General features: G+C 34.2%; 1 protein-coding gene across 1 annotated transcript; it reads left to right on the plus strand.

The window, feature by feature from the left end:
• Window positions 1-272: 272 nt before the first annotated feature.
• LOC127738613 (bifunctional endo-1,4-beta-xylanase XylA-like) lies at window positions 273-23,254 on the plus strand. The gene is made up of 7 exons (XM_052249949.1): window positions 273-341; window positions 8,990-9,138; window positions 9,885-10,109; window positions 17,600-17,706; window positions 18,599-18,714; window positions 20,665-21,736; window positions 22,835-23,254. Exons 2-7 carry the CDS (start codon window positions 8,998-9,000, stop codon window positions 23,214-23,216), a joined length of 2,043 nt encoding a protein of 680 aa, XP_052105909.1. The 5' UTR covers window positions 273-341; window positions 8,990-8,997; the 3' UTR covers window positions 23,217-23,254.

Genomic DNA, 23,254 nt, shown 5'->3' on the forward strand with positions numbered 1-23,254 from the left:
TGTATAACATGTACACAATAGTTAAACTCGGGAAGGGTAAAAACAAATCCGAAATACAAGCAACAAAATATGCTCTTTATTATTTTTTTTTTGTCACTTTTTTTATTGATCTCATCGAAAGTTATAAGTTAGTATCATTTTATGCATGAACTGGATGTCACGTTTTCCAGATTTTTAGATAATGCATTTTGAAATTGCGATTATCATCATCTTACACTAAGACGTTATGATTATTCTAATTTCCGATGTTTTAGCACTAACTTGATGGTCATCTATAAAAGACGCATCAGAATGCCGCTTATAGCAAACACACGAAAGGATAACCGTCACAGGCAAATCAGGTTAGTCGATTATTTTTGTTCATATTATCTACAAAAATTATATTACACTTTTGATATTTCGACTTGTATTTTTATTTTATTTTTTAATTTCTTTCGGAATACATATGCTTGGACATGAGGAAAATGTTCGATAACCTTGGTCGATTGTCTGTTTTTTTTTTGTTTTTTTTTTTAAATAAATAACTAAAGCGACTTTTATTTGAGACCTCTTTTTTATTTAATATGCTCATACATACAAACAGTCAAATGGGTATCACTGAGCAACAGCTGATTAAGAGCTATTTACGAACAGAAAACATTACCTTCTCACACACTGATTCTATATCTAACGTCAAAATAGACAGAAAGTAACCGTGTTAAAGAAAAACGTAAATGGCTGGGTGAAAACTATAAAATAGCTCATGAACATGGAACGACTCTGTGCCATTATATTTTCGCTTTGAATTACATGGAACCTCTGCCCAAGGTGGAAACATAGAATATCAGCATAAATACTTTTTCTCCATTATACAGACTGGTCAGTATCATTTGTAATGTAGCTCTTTTCTGTCTTTTTTTAAGCCAGTAAGTTCGGAACCATTACATGATGAAAAGAGGAAATACCTTTCAGTTCAGTTTTCAAATAAAGGAATTTATGCAATCAATATCAGCAACGTACTTCATCACAAGGAGGTAACATCTGAAATTCCCCTTTATTTTCAAAACTCAGTTAGTTCCTATTGTATCCTACAGTTACAGCAAAACCATTGCACCTAAAGTATTTAACTATAAGCAAGCATTGCATGGCCTGGATTTGAAGAATACGTAAAAAACACTCCGTTATGTGACTGTTCCCACTCGCATTATATTTACAGCCCCTCTGGTCATCTTATTACTGGGGATCTAAATATAATTCAACATGAACATCTCTGAGAGGTAATATCTCATGGTCCTAAGTTGAGAGAACCCCAACATATCAATTGGAATCATAACTTCAAAATGATTATGGATTCCATTGAGGACTACGCCAGAGCATGGGCTAAACGAGAAAAGGTTGAACTGGACACTTTGTCAGAGTGGGTCAAAACAATCAGGTCTCTGATAAAACGTCGAATTTGTAAGTTGAGAAACTGTGTGAATGATCGACCAAAGTCTGTTTTCAGAGACAAAGAAGCTGTGAAATGTATATCATCTCTTCACGATAAATACGGTGTTGTTCCTGCGGACAAAGTTTCACATAATGTTGTCTTTGTATGTAAATCTAACTACTACGAGTGTCTTGTAAAATAATTAGGAATAAATGAGCACTCACTAGCATGTTATCCCACATACAAAAACATATCATTTTACAAGGATGAGATATTGGCAAATCATACGTCCTTCATGGCCTCAATGAACATTATATTGAACAGCAAATATGAGGACTTACCTCGTTTGTATTGGATACATAAGCTTCACAAAATTCCGTACAAACAACGGTACATTGCCGGTTCATCTGCATGTTCTACAAACGAATTATTCGTTAGATTGACAAAAATATGTGGATTCTAAAAAACTCTAAAGAACTTCTGGATAATTTGGAATCTCGATCTTTCTCTGAGATGAATTCTATCAAAACTTTTAATTTTTCAACCCTGTATACCACCATTCCCCATGTGAAATTGAAAAATCGTCTAAAAGAAATAATCCAATGCTTTTCAAAAGGATAATGGTAGCATACGCTATAAATTTATTACTTTGGGATACCATACGGCATATTTTGTTAATAGTGGACAAAAAGGTAAAAAAATGCTACACAGAGGAACAAGTGATCAGTATGCTGGAGTTTCTTATTGACAACATATTTGTTGAACTTGGAGGTAGACTTTTTCAACAAATTTTCGGCATTCTATATGAACAAACTGTGCGCCTCTGCTTGACGATCTCTTATTTTCATATGAGTCGGAGTTCCTTCAGGCACTTGTCAAAAACAAGAAGATCAAAGAAGCCAGATCACTTAATTTTACATTCAAATATATTGATGATGTTCTTTCAATCAACAATCTGAACTTTTCAGATTTGGTTCCATTATTTTTTCTCCAGATTCAGAAATTAAAGAAACAACAGACACGACTTCCTCCGCCTCATTTTTAGACTTATACCTCGAATTTGACATAAGCGGTCATCTCAGTTCCAAAATCTATGACAAACGAGACAATTCTAATTTCGAAATTATCGATTTCCCCCATCTTAGTAGCAATATACCAACTTCACCTGCATATGGGATATACATTTCCCAACTCATTCGGTATTCAAGAGCTTGCTACCCAGACTTTGTAAAACGTCACCTGTGTCTGAGCAGAAAGTTGATGAATCAGGGTTATATCAACGAACGTATCGACCTTCACAAATAATACATGATGGTGTTGAAGTATAGATTCTAGGTACTGACGTTGTTTATCATCTGAATTACGTGTTATAGTGTTCTTTTATTTGTCTTTGTAATTATTAACTTTTACTGTTTAGTCCATTTTGGGTAATATCCTTTTGGTGTGGCTCGGTACTTGTGCATCCCGCCAATGTGTTGTTGTGCTTTGGTCATTTTTTGTATTCTTGCCTTCATTTTTTTCTTATGTGCTTTATCTATATGTCATTTTGTTTTTCTTTGTTGACATATTTGTTTGTTTTTATTTGTTAAAATTATAACACAATGTTGACTGCTGTACCCCTATTTTTGACATTTTTACTTATTAATATGTCTGTTTGATTTGTTCACACATTGCTGTCAATATAATGGAATTCTATGCGACTGTCATACATTCTACATAAGAAAACGCCTGTACTTAGTCAGGAATATGACGGTTGTTTTCCATTCGCTTGATGTGTTTGAGCTTTTGATTTTGCCATTTGATAAGGGACTTTCCGAATTGAATTTTCTTTGTGGTTCGGTATTTTTGTTATTTTAATTTTTACATAGTATTCGGTCAGATAATCTGCGAAATCGACACATCTATTATCTTCTGGCGTAACGGATATGGACCCTTCTACAAAACAATCAGATACATCTTTAAATGATATGTCCAATAAAGTGTAAATGCAAACAACTTAAACGTTAAACCAGCATAAATTACTGTTCATAGTTTTAGTATGGATAGTATTATTCAACCAGGTAAGTTTCGCTAAAATGGGCTATTGAAATACAAGTAAACAGATTAATCCTGCGCTAAAATTGGCTAAAATGTCTGCGCCAAAATGTCCCCTAGTATTTCAAAATATTTCGCTAAAATGTCCTGTGCCCAAAAAAAAACAAACAAATTTTATTTGTAAGATTACTTCAATATACCAAAAATTGTACATGTTCGTGCCCTTGTACATGTGTGTAATTCCCTATTAAATGAACAGAAATAAAAGGAAAGAAACATGCTCAGTGCCCCTGTGAAATGTTAAATTGCAACAATATATGAAAAAATAAACCCAAAATAAACTGACAAATTAAGGATATTAGTTCAAAACAAATTGACAAATTTCGTCTCTTCGGTTTCCCCTACCATAACATCTTTGTCCCCTCAAACAAGAACGCCTTCGCTTTTGAGTGGGCATAGGGATATCAAGAGCGCTGTGAATTGCCTTTTGAAAATTGCTGGCCAAATTTAAACCCCTTTTGATGACAAGTGATACTTATCTTCAGTTAATAAATCATTAACGAGATACCCTTGTGACAACATGGTACACTGTTCACAATAAGACTCACACGAGACTGTATTATTTTGTTTATTAAAGCATTTATGATTTGTCCATTTGTGTAAAATACAATATTATCTTTCCTTGGGTTGTAAGAGATATGATAATCTTAACATGTTGCCATTTATTCTGAATAAAAGAAACAAAACGTTTAAGTTCACCAACACATTGCTGTGACGTAAGTGTTTTCAAATCGTTAGTTAGCAATTGCAGGACCACTACATCTGGTGTGTCTTCATAAGAGATGACATTTGTTTTGGTTTCCTTTAAAGTATATTTTACAACTTTCACAACATAAGCTGCACTTGTAAGTTTAGCTTCATTTATGTCCTTTACATTTGAAGCCCCCAATAAAAGTACCTTGGGTTTTAACGATACATCATGTTGTTGTTGAGGAGTTGCTGTCTTAGGTGTAGAGAACTCCTTGATCAAGCTGATATTATCTAGTGAAGCAAAAATGTGCATTTTTAGTTGAGTAACCTCATCTTGAGCTTTGTCCTATTTGGTTGTCAAGTTATTAACCGAGATTGTTTGGTGTTGTATTTCCTCATCTTTCACTTTCAATTTATCAGTGTATTGTGTGAACTCAAGTGAGATATTTCACTATATTGCTTTGATTGTGTTCTGGTTTCATCCAGCAGTGATTTCAGACTTTTGATGTTGGGTTCATTGTTTGATCTTTCTATTAACATGTTACCCTCCTGGATTTCAAGTTGGTTCTCTAGATGTTGAAGTCTCTATTTCAATGTGCATTTTTTTTGTAGAGATGTTACCTCAGATTGATCTTTTGGTCTGGAATTTGCTTTGATAAAGGTAGATAAAGTTTCACAAGGAGAGTGTATTGCCGTCATTAATTTGGAATGGTCATTTGTTTGTTGATATTCTACCTGCATGATAGCATTAGTTATAGTTTTCTCAATTCTAGAAAAGTGGTTAACAATACTTGGGTTCTCTACTGTACCAAGTGTACTTGTGTGCTCATCCTGTTGTACGGTGGATTTTGATCGATTTTATTGATGTGAGTGAATCGTCAAGATTATTATTAGCACAATCGCTCTGCAAGTCTAAATTTGATGATAAGTTTTCATTTTAATTCAAAATTGTCTGATCCAAATCATTTTGTTTTTCTTCCACAACAGTGTTACAAGAATTTAACACTTTAGCTAGGATTTGCATGAGAACAGGAAAGTGGGATTGCACAATATCATATATTTAAATCCATGAACTCTGATTGTCCCAGTTGTAACAAAGAATGTTAAATTGAAGTACTTGGTCTTTATCAAATATTCCGATAACAATGGAGTTTCCATTACTGTTGGGATCAGACCATGTTGTGGGTACATCACACCAAATAATGTCAAATTGTTCATTGTTTCCCATGTGCTCATAATAGAATAAATCAAGTGTTTTTATCCAAGGATGTGTTAGGGATGTGTAGAAAGTTACCATTCTCGCTTCCTTCTATTACAAGTTAACATTGATTTCCTCGTACAAGCATTTATTGGCCTTTCCCGTACGTTTGTTTAGATTTGTTGGGAAAATGTTGACAGGGTATTCACTCAATACTTTGTCGATACAGAGGTCAATATTATCAAAATCAAGGCCTACGACTACATGTTCAAGACCCGCCATTTGTGATACTTTGATTTTGAATAATGCGTAAAGATATGTGAAAAAGGAAGGCCGGATATATCAAGCAACTATTTCGATGATGGGTCTTTGATTTGCTCTCTCGCTGACTTATCTGTATGATAAAAAGTTATGATTTTGCCGAAATTTGTTCAGAGCACATTTTTTTAGCTCTCGCCATCTTTTAATATAATAAAAATAATAGATATATTATAACTTCATAAAAGATTAACACAGATATAATTGAAAAATTCAGGAAGTTTCAAGGATGAAATAAAAAGATGTGTGTAGAGAAATACAAAGATTTAGGAATAATTTTACATTTTAAAATATTCGTAAAATGTGTCAATATGAATCTTTCTGTATACTTTTAAGAGTCCCCCAAACAGATTTTGTGCCATATTTCGAGTGAGATCTTAGCTCAGCAGCACATTTTTTTTTATGCTTACTTAAATTTTGGTTTAGTGTTTTTTGTTTATACAGCTTAAAAGTTGTTTGATCTCAGCAGACTTATTATGCTTATGTGTATTTTTTACCTGATGAAATGCGTTCTATTTTTCTTCGTACTGTTTGTTAAACCAATGTTTGTCATTTAATTATATTTTAAAGATTTTGAATCAATATGAACCATTTGCAGCTGATGATGCTTTAGATATTTACTTTAATTCTATTTGTGATGATACCTTGTACAATTCAATCTTAAATGATGCCGAAATTATTGATGCAACAAAATATTTGAAGAATAACAAATCACCTGGATTAGATAAAATTTTATCTGAATATGTAAAACATTCTTTTCCAGCACTGGTTCAGATATGCTGTAAAATATTCAACATTGTCTTAGACACTGGAATAATACCAGAGCACTGGACCATTGGTATAATAAGACCAGTTTTTAAGATCAAATGAGATAAAATGGATCCGGATTTCAGAGCAATAACATTAATTAGCTGTCTAGGAAAACTTTTTACATCAATTATTAATTCTAGGTTAACTTTTTTTTTTTGCAAACACAATTTCCGTAATTTCATATAATAAAGCAGGATTTCGAAAAGGTCACTCTGCAACTGATAATTTGTTCGTATTACATGCCTTAATATCACTTTATCAGTGTTTTGGAAAAAAAGTTATTTTGCTCATTTGTCGATTTCCGTAAGGCCTTTTACACTGTATGCATGGAGGAGTGGCTTGTGGAAACAACTACAGAACAGTGGTATAAAGGGCAAAATTTATACTGTCATTTTCAACATGTATAATGATATAAAATCATGTGTTCAATACAACAACGACCAGTCAGAATATTTTACTTGTCTTACTGGTGTAAGACAGGGTGAAAATGTTTCTCTCTTTTCTTTTCCATTTTTCTAAATGACATAAAAAAGTTCTTTGCTGAATTAGGTGGATGTCCCCTGGATGTAAAACTGAGTCAAATACAATTATGAAACTGTTTGATACTGTCATATTGGCTTATTCAGCAGAAAATATGCGAAATGCCCTTAATATTTTCATAATTACTGTATATTATGGAAACTGGAAGTTAATGTTACAATATCAAAAAGTATGGTGTTTAGCCAACGCAAAGTGCGACGGAAATTGAATTTAAATTACAGGGCAAAAATATTAAAATAGTCGATACTTACTCATATCTTGGCAATTCTTGGTAAAGGGATTTTTGTAGAAGCAAAGAAAAAACTGATTAACTAAGCACAGAAAGCATTATACAGCTTGTATAGAAATATAAAAAAACAAGTCATTCCATAAGACCTACAGCTCACACTTGGTGATACCGTGGTAGCCTATTTTTATTATATGGTTATGAGATTTCGAGGTTCGAAAACTTGAAAGTTTTAGAAAAAAATAACTTAAGTTTTTGTAAACATGTGTTTTTAAAATTAAGGTAAACAACTTATTATACGGCTTATGAATAAATAGGCAGATTTCCATTAGAAAAAGACGGTATTATTTAGGAGAAAAATATTTCATGGTGAAAAATTAAGTAGTTATGTGTATAGACTTTTACTTAGTATAAAGCAAAATAGCAGTCAGTCCATCAAATGGTTAAATATTATTTAGTCAATATTTAATGATACAAAATTAGGATATGCATTTGTCAATCAAGATAGTTCTGACTATAAAGATCTGATAAAAACAGATTTTACAAGATCAATATATTCAAAAGTGGCATCAACATGTTCAATTATAGGTCGTCCCACTCTCTATAACACTCTGCTCTGGTCTTATTAAAATTCCATAGCACGGCTTTGTGACGTCAAATACATCGACTCGGCCTTAATAATTTTGACCCGAACATATCAGCGACGTCAAATGGTATGAAGAGAGGCGAAAGATCCCACAAGGACATTCAAACTCATAAGTCGATAAAAAACTGACAACGCCATGGCTATAAAATAAAAAGACCAACAGACAAACAATAATGCACAAAACACAACATAGAAAACTAACTGAGCAACACGAACCTCACCAAAAACTGGGGGTGATCTCAGGTGCTCCGGAAGGGTTTAGCAGATCCTGCTCCACATTTGATAGCAGAACTAACCAAGTCATCATCCGGATGCTGGTGAAACCAGGAAAACACTTGTTTCTCTCATGCAAAATACGCAAACACAACCCGATTAATCAATTATCTGGTAACCTGCATATATGCATGGTAAAATATAAGCTGCTCGACACAATATGAAGCCTTTTAAACTCGTTCGCTTCGCTCTCTCGACAAAAAGCTTCATATTGTGAATCGCAGCTAATATTTTACAATATTAATATGCAGACTACCTGATAATCGGTACTTATCTTCCAGTGGTGTATTTAAATCAAGTTTTAAAGAACTTTTTAGCTTTTAAAATTATTTAATACAGATGCCGGAAAACGAAATAATCTAAATGACAAAATAAAGAACATCTAACTTTAAAATTCCCATTGAAACTGGACGTTTGCATAATATACCTGCGGAGGACCGAAAATGTAATCTATGTAAAGAAAATATAGGATACTAATTTCACTATCTGTTTATATGTAAGTCTCCTCAACTGGTTAATATTAGAGAAAAAATTCATAAGGGGTTCCGCGGAACACATTGTCTGGCCTGCGATTGCTGCTGTCAGTGTTAAAGTGTAATGTTGACTTAAAAGATTAAATCCCCCGAAAACAGCTGAAGTTTCACTTTTTGTTTTTAAAATAGTTATCCAGTATGCTCAACATGTCTTTATCATATCAAATCAAATAAATATCGGCTAATAACTCAAGCCATGATTTTGAATTCTTGTATCTACTATCATCAGTAAATATTTTAAACTTTGTTCTAGACCTTGCCATGAGTCTACCAGGGTTGTTATTGGCGTTGTATATGGTAGACCTTGTATATTGTGGTCAATACGATAATTATATGGTACAAGAACATAACAAATATAGAAAGATGGAAGCAAAGAAAGGAGCTGCTAATATGGAGAAAATGGTAAATTCAGATATAACATATAAAATAGGAGAGTTTGTATGATTGCCTTTCAGACAATAATCCGCAGGCCAAAGGAAAAAGATGTCAACCCTTACAGGTCATCGTACTGCCTTCAACAATGAGCAAACCCTATATCGTTAAGTTATCTATAAAGAACACGGTATGACAAAATGTGAGTACTCCGCCGGAAGGACCATAAGTGTTAACACCTAGATGACAATGCATGTTTAGTTATGTATTAACTATACAAAACAAATAGATGTTAGTACAGATAAATATACAAGGAGATAATTCCGAAATTGGAATGTGCAGCACAAAAGCGCTTACCATCACCTATAAGTCACTGCCAAGTCATCAACGAGGACAGCCCTCTCATTTCAAAGCAAGTTTGAGACTAAATTCGTGTCTCCTAAGAGAAGTAAGACGAAAGAAGGGGCACTATCCTCAAACAAGTAACTCTCACCTCCGTATGTATGAAATGGTCTGCGACAGACAGAACAATCTTACTGGGGTTTCAGCACTTACCAGGACTCTGCACAAATGAAATTAAAGTACCAGTGGTTGAAAGGAAAATAAAAACAAAACGAATCAACGCATAAATCATGTTTGATAAGTATACAAAAATTAATTGTGAAAAACCTGTACATGTAATCGTTCCAATCGTGCACCACATATGACATATACATGTAATGCTGTGTGTGTAAGAAAGATAAGCTTTATTTTTTTTAATTTTTTCATCCCTACAGGTTTGGAGTGATACGATTGCCAACGTTGCGCTGAAATGGGCCAAGACCTGTACTGTAGGACATAATGGAAACACAGGGTACGGCGAAAATTTGTATTTTCATACAATTAGAGATAAAGGACAAGAAAGGGAATTGATAGAGAGGGGAATAAAGGCTTGGTATGATGAGTATACGCTGTGGAATTGGTCCACAGGATTTACGGTGCCCACAGGTCATTATACACAGGTAGGTACAAAGTTCATTGTTTTCTTAAATAGAAACATGCACAAACGGATCTGACTAGAATATCGATTAACTTTTTTTTATATCATTCTGTTAGTATAGCATAATAGTGAAGAAATTAGACGTCGCTGTTCATTTATTACATTGTTATCAAGCATTGAGGCGTGGATATTGAGCACTTCTTGAGAGGTATGAACATGCATGTGAATGGTCAAGTCAAATTCAAGTCAATAGATTTATTAAACGTTGATGTGCAAAACGGAAGCTCTTGACATCGACTATATAAAACAATACAATACATTTAAGACGAACACAAATACACGGTTAAATAAAAAGCACAATTTATAACACAGAATGCACTCAGATAAGCGTATCAGTCAGTATGCTATTACTAAATTAAAGCATAAAATAAAGCACCAGAATTATTTGGTGTACAGCATTGGTATGAGCTCTCATTCACGTTCTCATTCGGAAATATACCACTTTAAGTATAAATAGACAACAGGTACTTGTTGCCAGGATAAGTATAAATAGAAAACAAGTACTTGTTGTAAGGTTTTCACTTCTTTTCATAAAAACAATTATTTTCTTTACTTTAAACACAAGTTACAATAAATGTCAAATAACTATATCTGTTTCAGCTAAGATCAATCGAAGAAAATATCAAGTATTTTCATTTTTACTGGAGAAATGAAATTGAGCCCCCCCCCCCCCCCAAAGTTTAGGACAACCCAGTCGATTAGTCTGACGTTACGCACGATATTGCGTCTCAATTGGTAACGTCATAATTTGACGTTTTATGCCAGTAATCGAGGATACTTTGTTCGTTTTGTCGGTAATCTTTTTTGATCGATATGGATACTTCTAAGTCTTGAATATGCATGAAATACTTCCTACTGGAAGTTACGCAAGCTTAAAACAGTACAAAATATGTATTTGTGTGAGATAATAGTGCCTATAGAATGTAATATAATACATTGTTCCCCCATTAAATCTGTGCTGAGAACAGGGAGGAGGGAGGCAGCTACTCATTTTGCTTTAATAAAGAAGTCTGGGTGTTTTGTCGTGTTTTTGTTTTTTATTTTATTTTTTTTTTTGGGGGGGGGGGGGGGGGGGGGGGGAGGGGGAAGTTGATGAAAAGTGAAAGGGTCTTACTAAAAAAGTTAAATATGGAAAAAAATATTCAACACTACTATTTTTCATAACTGAACAATTCGATTAAGAAAGAAAATAATTGCGTGAAAAAATAATTATATTCATCTGATATGTTTACAAGCTTTGTATAATATCGAGGTGTAACTCTTCAGGTACAACAATTTTACTGTCACTTTCAAGTTCGGCACAAATGAATCGTATTGCAGAGGAATAGCAAATCGCAGTTTTACGCTTCACAAGTTTGAAAATTAACGGTTGATTTTTTATCCTCTCGTAATACAGTACTTTCACAACTTTGGAACCTCGGTTAAACGAACAACCCCAGTCATCTGAAATATTTTTTTTATAATGTGAGGTCTTTTTGACACTTTTAAAATATAATACTCATAATCAATATCGTCTGCCAAAACCGCAGTTATCATGTCCTTTTTAACAATGTCTTCAATTATATTATCATTTGTATTGCAATGGTCATCATTTTTTTCGGAATTCGAGTTATCATTTTGAATCATTTTCACTCTTTTGGAATTTCCTATCAATTGCGTTTTCTCACACTCGTTTATTGCTCCATTTAAACAGTTATCACAATTATAACACGATAAGTCGCGGACAAGAAGATCTGTAGAATAATTTGTTGATATGATTTGGTGTATCTTGCGATTTTGATCCACGGGTTTAAAGTTTATATTATGGAGACGAGGAATTTCAGCAATGTATTTGAATAGCCGTTTTTTATATATTCCACTCTGTGGATTCTGGAGATTTTTCTGAGCAAAATCATAAAGGTCACGCGCCGTCTGAATTTTAGTTTTACCCCGGAGCACGGTGGAGTCCGCTTGATTCTTTAGAAAACCACCGGCAGCATCGTGTGGGCCTTTGCCATGCGAGGTTTCAAAATAGTTTCTAATTAAAACGTCGTACCCTAGATCCGATCTATGTGTACAAACATCGCCCATACAGTTTCGGCTTTTATACTGAGCACTGCAACCGTCGGTAAATTCATGCATAATCTTAATTTCTGCAGATATCGATTTCACGTATTTTGAAATGAGAGTTTGGACATATCCAGTATAGTGACGGTCATGATCCAAGTCTGGACTAATGACAAAAAACTGTTCACTAACTATTACCGGTGAATCTAATGTACTGTCGATCCCGTCTACCTCAAGAATAGCATGCCTGCTTAAAATTGTAACGTGTATGCTAACCTCGGTTCTCTGAAAGTATGCTGATTGGATTTCAGTCCGTTCGGAACATCGGTAGTTCTCAGAGAAATCGTGAATACAAACTGCGTGATCGGTTGGAAGATTTTGAACAATATTTCTATACTGTTCACTTTGCCAGTTAGCTCTATTTTGATGAGCTGGAAAAGTTTCGAGTAGTGATTTAAAATGGTTAAACATTTCGCCAGGTTTTGTTTTTTTACTAACTAACATAAGTTTTGTTCTTGTTTTTCTGCCTTTCACGTTTATTTCAGTGTATTCAAATTTTCCCCACTTAATGTCGCGAGCATTTTTAGATATGTCTAGTTCATTGTCGTGGAAGGACAATTTTTCAACTCCACATTCTTTGCAAGACCGATTTAAACACTTTGCGTGCGGTGCAGTCTTATCACATAAAGTGTCAGCACATATGTCATTTAAATGTTCAAAAACTGGTAAGTTCTCTTGGGTCAAGTCCAGATTACTTGCATGCAAATTTTTCCGAAATTCCATACATTTCTTAAAAAGAATTCGAACCTCTATATGCTGCCGACAACAACATGTATTGCGATGTTTTTGTTTGACTGGCATCACGAAAAACGGCTTGTAACTTTCAAACAAACGTTGTGATATTTTAAAATCTGGATATTTCGCTTTGAACTCTAAAAACACTTCAGTTTGCGTTTTTTCGAGCAGGTTTATTTGATGAGAAACATATTCATGAGGCCCTATCCGTGAGCGTTTCATGTCTGTTTTGTTAGAACTTGTGCGCGAAACCATAGGGGATATCCAGAAATCATAAGCCTGTTTTTTTTGTTTCATCAGAAGTAATGTCAGATCTTGTTTTCCTCTTTGTGAATTCGTAACAAGATTTTTCTGATCTCAAAACAGAAGTGCGAATTCTTTGACCATCAGAAAGTCGCCGCGGCTGCAATCCCAACTTACGCGCTGCTTTGCTTTTTTCTCCTTTTGAAATTTTTTCACCGCTGACAGAAGCCGATATTACATGCATAGCGTTACGTGCATCAGAATTTCTTTTCTGTTTTGTTTCATGTATGAATCCCTTCATATTTTCTAAGACCTTTTCAGAGAGAGATGGACTCTGGCGTTTATAAAGATTGTTTTGCTGTTGGTGAAATACACAGTGTTGTAGTATAGCTTGTTTTTTAATTGGAGATGATGGTAGAGCGTCCTTAAGCCTTTTCAGTGCCCTGCATTTGGCCATCTTATTTTTAAATACTGCATTTCGAATTTCGACATTTTGATTATTTGTTTGTTTTGCTTTTTGTGTTTTGTCTCGTGACCGACGTTTATATTGATTCTGTTTTACTTTCTTTTCTTTGATTTTCTGCCTTTGATTTCTTTTATATAAAGCGCGTTTGGACACCTCACTTTTCGGACTTCTGATTCGGCTTGCGTTGTATTTGTCTTTATATTTATTGTAACTTTTATTTTTCTGCTCTTTTCTTTTTAGTTTCTTCATCTCTTTATAATATTTAATTCTCTCTGTTCCGGACATAAAATTCTTCTTTTCTGCAATTAATATTTTACCTATTTATTGACAAATTACCATATTTGTTTCAATTTAGATAATAATTTAATTTCTTTTTGTTAAATACTACTAGTATATATTTTTCCTTTACAGTTGTCATCTTCGTTTCTAACATAGCCGTATAAAGTTCTTTCGATGCTTGAACAGTTAATAGCGAAATTTATAAGTTTGTTATTCTGTTTTGTCCTCTGATCTTAACATGAAATCGAACCGTACTTGTTACTTGAAAACAATAGATTATCGTTCATATATTATATGATAATACGAAAAGCTTTCAATTTCGATGGCCTAGATGGGTGAGTGGCCTTAGGGGTTCATATAGTGATCACGAGCCTGGCGATTTTAAAATACGCTCGTGGCGAAATTTGTTGGACTCCGATCCTAATTGACAGTTAGTGTCAGTTATCTAACCGAAGGTCGCCTGATGTCCGGCTTCCTCCACCTATTAATAAAGTTCGATAAAAGTCGCTTATAGTGGTGTTCAACACCAAAACACAAAACAAACATTTAGATTTAATTTGAAAACACACATATATATAGCGTCCCGAATCGACAACGTTCAAAACGTAAGAAAATTGTAAAGTGGACAAACTTGCAAGACATTGGATTTGTTAAAAAACGAAGTCGTTTCGACTTAACAACTTATCAAAAAGTATGTAACTGTTATGTGGGGTTAAAGTACAATTACGCAAAATCACTATTTTGTATGCTACAAATCGAATATTTTATTAAATGACGTCGAAACTGACAGTTTACTTGTAAAAAGCGGCGAAATTCGACATTGGACATTCTTGCAAGACATTTGTCCAAAGCCAATGCGTTTTTATTTGTGATGTGAGTGCTGTAAAAATCCGGATTTGAAATGGTCTATCTATGTGCTTTTGTGGGAATGATTTATGAAAACGAAATTCATATCATCTAATATTTTAAAAAGCCATAACTTTTGATAACTTACCATTTTCTGAAATCTGACCATCGTGAAGATTATTCATTTTTGAAAAAATCAGCGTTGACCGTTGCATCAACGCAAAAATCAGCAATGACGTCATAAATTATATATGACGTTTATCATTCATGCGAATTTTCGCGGATTTTACACTCTTTCTAAGAGCACAAAAACTCCCGTAAAAGTTATTATGCGTATAATTTGTTACGTCTGACACGCATATTTTTGACGTTTTGACAATATTTGACAAATATTATGAAAAGTTATAAAATAATGTTTTATCTTTTTGGAAACAGTAATACCTGCCTAGTCGATGGATATAAATTTTATAAAGCTTAACTATTTAGATTTCATAGAAGAGCTATTTATCCAAGTGCTCTGTCGGATTTCACGGCATTGACGCAATAGCGTGCTTAACGTCTAAATGAAGTTAATATTCATTGTTTGAATATGCGTTTAATATCTAACCTATAATACAATATCAAACTTGGTTGTTCTACTCAGTCCATTCTTTCTTCGAACCAACAGAACAGTTTGATTTATAGCAAAAAGTAAAATAACTCAGAGGAAAATTCAAAACGGAAAGTCCGTAATCAAATGTCAAAATCAAAAGCTCAAACTCATCAAACGAATGGATAACAACTGTCATATTCCTTACTTGGTACAGGCATTTCCTTGTTTTTGACAAAAGCACCTGTACCTTTTTGGGTTTTACATTTTGTCATACCGGTAGTTCCAATTTTATCGAGTTTCAGGGCTTTTTGGTGCTCTTCGGGTTGCTGTCTCGCTTGAATGATCCCTAATCATTCTTATTCTGGATTGCTATTCTGTCCCATGGATATTATCTATTTATATCAGTTGATCTTCCGTTTTTGGAATGGCTTTCAGTGACTGTGAGTAGTCTTCTTTCCACTAAATACATTTAACCCAACTACTTATAGAAAAACACAACACAAACTAATGTTTGTTGACTAGCTAGAGTACTACATAGAGCAATAAAGATAGACAAATATAAAAATAAAACCATGTCAATACAAGTCTACGATAAACTATAAGCCTATCCAAATAATATTATGTACAGGCAACCATATACATTTCTCTTCTTCTATTAAAAAACCAAACTCGGTCAAACTTTGTCTTATAAAAGTGCTAACACGGTATGCAAAACCAAGATTACCGTCTCCACTCAGACCATCATCTAACTGATTTTCAAACCTTGACTCCTCCAATACTTGACAACTTCTTTTGAAATTTTGTTAAATATTTGACCAGCACTAGCAATTTCAAATGCAATTTCAAATGTTAGAACGTTAAATACAAAATAACTTATTGTCCATTCAAAATGCATGCCAACTAAAACCTTAATACTTTCTGTGGTCCGAAAATATTTCTATATGATGATAGGCTCTTTTTAAATCAAAACGAAACAGATGATATACCTGATTGAATAATGGCTTTCCACTGACTCATCCTCAAACTTAAATTTAAATTGATAATATAAAAAGAAGATGTGGTATGATTACCAATGGGACAACTCTCCCCAAGGGACCAAATGACACAAATTACCAGCTTTAGGTCATACGGCCTTTAACAATGAGCAAAGCCCATACCGCATAGTCAGCTATAAAAGGCCTCGAAATGACAAATATAAAGCAAATCAAAAGAGAAAACTAACGGCCTAATTCATGTACAAAATAATGAATGAAAAACAAATATGTAACACAGCAACAAACGACAACTACCTAATTACAGGCTCCTGACCTGGGACAGGCACATACAGAATGTGGCGGGGTTAAAATAGTTTGAAGGCGCCAACCCTCCCCTAACCTGGGACAGTGATGTAACAGTACAACATAACAACAAACAATAAAAATCAGTTGAAAAGGCTTAACTCGTCAGATGAATACAAATAGAATTACATCTAACAAAAACACAGAGTGGACATGGACGAATACTTTTTACATCCCTACAGCAAAAAGACACCATGTACAGATCTGAGAGTACTCGTAGTTACTGACAACTAGTTCAAAGCCAATAATAACTAATAAAAAAAATCTAAATTTTCATCTGCAAATTTATATGACTAGACGTGTCTCGGGATTTTTTAAATCTCAAGTCGGAAATTATTGTCCCTCATTTTTTCTATGCATGGATGTTTGTGTCTCAAGGACTAATCTGATGAATGCTTTACTTTTGTTGCATGGATCTGGTGTTAACCTGCTGTCTTATGTTCGAGGAAAAAATCAGCGTGTACACATATACATAACTTCGCATCATACATTAAAACATCTGTCGAAAAACAGGAGATGATAGAGCATTGCTTGTCTACATTTGTCTTCCTGATTTATTCCAGCTAGTTTATGATATTGACATAAATATACTGATCATTTCCCGGAATTGTTTACACTTGTTGTGATTGGGGAACCTTTTGGAGCTTTCCAAACAGTATGACAGTATGGATATCAAACATAATGCTTTATTGATTATTCATAATAGTAATTTATAGAAGAGTATCATGCAAGATGATACAATGATGCAATTGGTATGTCGGGAAAGCTTTAAGAAAACGCACAGCCATGCAGTACAAGGAAGCAGACATTTTATATATACATAATTATTGTTTTTCATTTATTCGCAGCTTGTGTGGGCAAAGACTAACAAAGTTGGATGTGGTATATATACTTGTCCACCAAATGGCCAGTTCCGAGACAAATTTCTGTACCTTTCCTGTTTTTACAATCCACCGTAAGTTGGTCAAACTTTGTTTGCTGAGAATTACTATGTCGAGGGATAAGAAGCATGGAGTTGGTGTACTTAATATAAATTTCCTTAAGACATACTGTGATAAAGCAGGACACGCTGTCATTTGTGTGCTTATATCATCTTGCTGGAATATCTTTAGTGGAGAGCTTGTGTCAACAAGATAAATAATCTATTGAGCTAAGTATTTCCAACTAATTTTGAAAGTTTTTTCTTTGATATGTTGTGCTACACCACTGTCCCATTTTATGAGAGAGTTGAGCATGCATGTTTAAATCAGCCACATTCTTTTTATGTGTCTGTCCCAAATTCAGCCACATTCTTTTTTATGAGTCTGTCCCAAGTAAGTAGCCTGTAAAATAGTGGCTGTCGTTAGTTGTTTATGCCTGTCATAATTGGTTTTTGGTAATTGTTTTATTATACATCTCGTTCATCAACATCAAAACTATAGAAACCTCAAATGATCTCTCATTCTTGAACACCCACTTGGATTTCAACCATAATGTATATCTTCTTATCAAGCTCTTTGACGGACACGACGATTTTTTAAATATACAGTTCCCAATATCGAAAGAAATATACACCATAACCTGCATACGGAATGTATTGTCACAACTGATTCGATATTAGAGCTAACTTAAGTCTGACATACTAAAAATAATCTGAGTCAAAAGTTCCGACTTCTCACAAAATGTATTCGTAGATACAAAAAAAAACTTGATTGAAAAATAATAATAAACATTAAAAATTTAAAAAAAACGACAAGTCACAAAAAATAAATAAATACAAAAATAAGAAGTTCATGTAGTGCTCTGTATATTTGGCAAACACCAATGAAGTGTGGCTAGATAAATTTAACTTGAATCTTGTTTCATTTTTCTAGTGGTAACTTCAATGATAATGGTAAATTTCGTACTGGAGATCCGTACATCAAAGGACGTGCTTGTTCTAAATGTGCAGCAGGACAACAATGTAACGATGGTTTATGTTCAGGTATACTATTTATGTCGGCATTAAAGTGTATTGTAACATGAATGGTAATTTTACCTTTCATCTTCTAGTGAGTTAACTTCTGCTATTTTTAGAGGAGTGCGTTATCTGAAAGATTTTTTATTTATTGCACTCTCCAGTCCCGTCGTGTGTCGCTTGTCATTGTTATTTCACTGTCTAGCTGCGCCTCCTTGGCCTAGTAAACTATGAAATCCATAACCATAACATGTCCTTATGAATTCAAACAAAATGCAAACACAACAATGTATCCAAATAAAAATCGTGAAAAGGGGGGGGGGGGGGGGCTTACCCTCACACTAGCCAAGCTTGTAAACCTAACCCTAAATTAAAAATGGTTCCCTATACTTGAAACAAATGAATGCTCGGGGAGAGCTACAACAAGGAATCTGAAAGCGGTCTATCAACGAAGAGGCGATATTGATACATTGGTGGACACCTGTTTTTTTCGTGTCAAAATAAATATTAAAAAATATTGTCACTGGGTTTTTTGTCGTTTCATTCCCTCCACTTTTTGAAGGTATATCTCCGTGAATTGAGCAGGCTTAAAATATTTATCTCTTGACCTTACGCAATCAACAGCCTATCTATTAATCGATGATTTTCATGGTCAGTTGGGAAAGGCAGAATACCTTTACAATAACACAATCAGCTTAAAATACGGTTCCTTCTTTTACCTCTTCTAAAACTACACGTCCTATTGGTTTTGAAAGCAGGTAGCATGGTATACATCTAACAAAATTTTGCATCTATCCACTCAAGAATTTTCGCCAGGGTGAGGGGGCACTCCAATAACACATAAATCGCTCCCTAGTCTTTAAACCTTGATGAAAGTATCACGGCAAGAATTCATTTACGTCTGAATCTATCATTAAATCAAATCCTACTAAAAATCCGACCCATGAGTTCATTTTCTGAAAATAAGAGACGTTTTGTCTTAGAAAATGCCACTATTTGATTGGCATATTTAATTCTGAAAAGTACAGTTAAGTTTAAGCTTTGACATGTGTCACCGCCCATTAACGTTACAAATCATATATAGCCATGCCTTACTCATTCGCTACGCTTTCGTGAATTAAATACGTTAATTCGTAAAATGCGTGCTATATATATATACATAACTTGTCAATCTTTATAGAACGATGGAATATTTTTACTCAAAGACGAAACACACAATTTCTTCTACATTTTTGGTTTATTCCCCTTTATATCAACCCATCTATCTCTCCTTCAATTAGGTTTCATACCTTTCTCCGAAATAGGTTAACGACAAAACACAATTGAAAAGAAAAAAAAACATATATACGTCAACAACACAAAAACGTTTTTAAAGAAAGAACTAAGAGCTGATTGTAGTTACAAAAAAATACCTCACTGTGTTACAACTATTATTTCAATACCGTGAAAATTAACATTTTGCCGAGTTTTTTTTATTGCTAAAAAGCAAAATAACAAAAGTACCGAACTCCAAAAAATTCAAAAAGGCAAGTCCCTCATTAAATGGCAAGATCAAAAGCTCAAATACATCAAACGAATAGGAAAACAACTGTCATATTCCTGACTTGGTACAGGCATTTCTTTATGTAGAAAATTTTGGTTTAAACATGGTTTTATATCTACCTTGTATGACAGTCGCTTAGAATTCCATTATATTGACAACAATGTGCGAGCAAAACAGACAGACATAATAGGTAAAAATGTAAAAAATTGTGGTACAGCAAACAACATTGTGTTATAATCTTAATCACTATAAAAAAAAAACTATGGCAACAAAGAAAAATAAAATGGCAATAATAATATCACAATAGGGGGATTTATAAATACCGAGTCACGCCAAAAGGATATTACCAAAAATGAACTAAACAGTAAAGGTTAAAATATACAATGACAAATAAAACAGTATAAATGTTTGTTTTATTGGAAATATTCATGTAGGATCTAATAACGGCGGAAATGTATGGGATAATAACAGCAATGGTGGAGAAACTGGAACGGATAATAATGTAAACTGGTGGGATAGTAACATCAATGGTGGTGATACTAGTAGCAATAATGATAATAATTGGTGGAATAATAATGAGGGGAACACAGGCGGAAATTCGTGGGACAATACCGACAGTGAAAATTGGTGGGATGGTGGAAATACATGGGACAACACCAACAGTGGAAATTCGTGGGATGGCGAACAATCGTGGGACAATAAAGGAAACAGTGGAAATTCGTGGGACAATAATGGCAACAGTGGAAATTCGTGGGACAACACTAACATTGCAAATTGGTGGGATGGTGGACAATCATGGGACAATAATGGCAACAGTGGAAATTCATGGGACAATAACGGCAACAGTGGTAACAATAATTGGGATAGTTGGAATTCATGGGACGCTGACTGGAATGCTGGAAACTCGTGGGACAGTAACGTAGATAATGGAAACTCTTGGGGAAATAATTGGAATAGTGGAAATTCTTGGGACAATACCTGGAATGGTGTAAACTCTTGGGAAAATAACTGGAATGGTGGAAACTCATGGGACAGTAATGTAAATAGCGGAAATACATGGGACAATAACTGGAATAATGGAAACTCATGGGACAATAATTGGGATGATGGAAACTCATTGGACAATAATTGGGATGACGGAAACTCATGGGACAGTAACGGAAATAGTGGTAATACATGGGACAATAACTGGAATAATGGAAAATCATGGGACAATAATTGGAATGATAGAAACTCGTGGGACAATAATTGGGAAGATGGAAACTCAAGGGACAGAAACGGAAATAGCGGAAATACATGGGACAATAACTGGAATAATGGAAACTCATGGGACAATAATTGGGATAATGGAAACTGGTGGGACAATAATTGGGATAATGGAAACTCGTGGGACAATAACCAAAACAGCGAAAGCTCTTGGAACAATGACTGGAATGATGGGAATTCATGGGATAACAGCTGGAATGGTGGAAATGACTTTTGGTGGAAGCGTGGAAAAGTTGTACGGTAACCTTAAATAGTATCTGATAGATACACAAGAATGGCTCTTGTGTTTCATTATTTAAGCATTAATATCTTTATCTCTTATCATCCAAACTGCCTCGACAGTTTTGTAGCAAGAAAGCTTATTGTGGGCTCCATTCTAAGTCAGGTTCAACAATAGACATTGAAATTTGAGTTGCTTGCTGCTTGCTAGTCATGCCAAAAATAGCAAAGCTAGTCAGTTTGGAGACAAAATTATGTATCCGAGCAGAATGACATATCTTCATGTGGGCAATCAATCACCTTGTATACATTAGATTAATTAAGATGTGGTTCAACGTATTGGTTTACAACAAAGCATGGTGCATATTCATATCATTCTAAGCCCACAGTGGCCCGAAGGCTCAGTGTGAGCTGTTCTCATCCATTGGTGTCCGTCGTCTGTCGTATGTCAACGTTTACAAAAATCTTCTCTGAAACAACTGGGCCAAATTTAACCAAACTTAGCCACGATCATCAGTATTATGGTATCTAGTTTTCAAAAATGTGTCCGATGACCCCGTCTGCCAACTAACATGGCCGACGTGTCAAAAATAGAACATAGGGGTAAAATGCAAGTTTAATCTATTATCTTTAAAACAGCTTTAAATGTAGAAAATCTGACAGGGAGAATGTTCCGAATGATAAAAACATCAAAACTGTCAGACGATCTATTATTGAAGTTAATGTCCTTAAATGACTAATTGTACCAATTTATTTTCATGTTTGCCTATTATCTTGAAAATTATAATAGATAGTAAAACATTATAAAACCAAAAATGATCAGCAAGACAAGACCTACAAATAAGTGAACATGGTCGAAATCATCAGAATCCTTATTGGAGTTATTGTTCTTTAATGACGATTTTTACAAATTTATTTCGTTTTTGCCTAATATCTGAAAAACTATCCACCAACCACTTGCCCGTTTTTTTTTTCACCGAATTTCGTTAGAGACAACACTTTTGTTAGTACACTGTCTCTGTAATTATTATCATAATGAAATGGGAAAACTTCACGATTTTTTAAATAATAATGTATTTACACTAACTATAAAACATATAGTTATATTTTTATTTTAAGGCTAAAACAAAATGGAAGAAAACGCCAAAGTGACAAGCAACTAGACACAGACAGGAATAATAAAAGGCAGATGAATATCGCGAAAGTTAATCACAGAAGTCTGCATTCGGCGGATAAAGTTGCTCTTGAACTCCATCAGTTAAGACAAAGTGATGCGACCAAATCTGGTCTTGGAGTCAAACAAATAACACAAAGAAATTCCCCGACATTACGCCATCGGATAAGACAACTTTTCAATAGGAAACGCATAGATAGGCAGCTAAAGCCTAAAATGAAGAAGGAACAGCGGTTGTCAACATTAAAAAGATTAGTTTCTTTAGTTAAAAGTTTAAAGAAAAGGCAATTAAAGACTAAACAAAAAGACGATGAAAGGAAACAATAAGAGCTAGGACCTAATATTTCACGACTAGTTTTCTTTAA

Source organism: Mytilus californianus, unplaced genomic scaffold (assembly GCF_021869535.1).
Source record: "Mytilus californianus isolate M0D057914Y unplaced genomic scaffold, xbMytCali1.0.p SCAF_1, whole genome shotgun sequence".
Classification (NCBI taxonomy): Eukaryota; Metazoa; Mollusca; class Bivalvia; order Mytilida; family Mytilidae; genus Mytilus; species Mytilus californianus.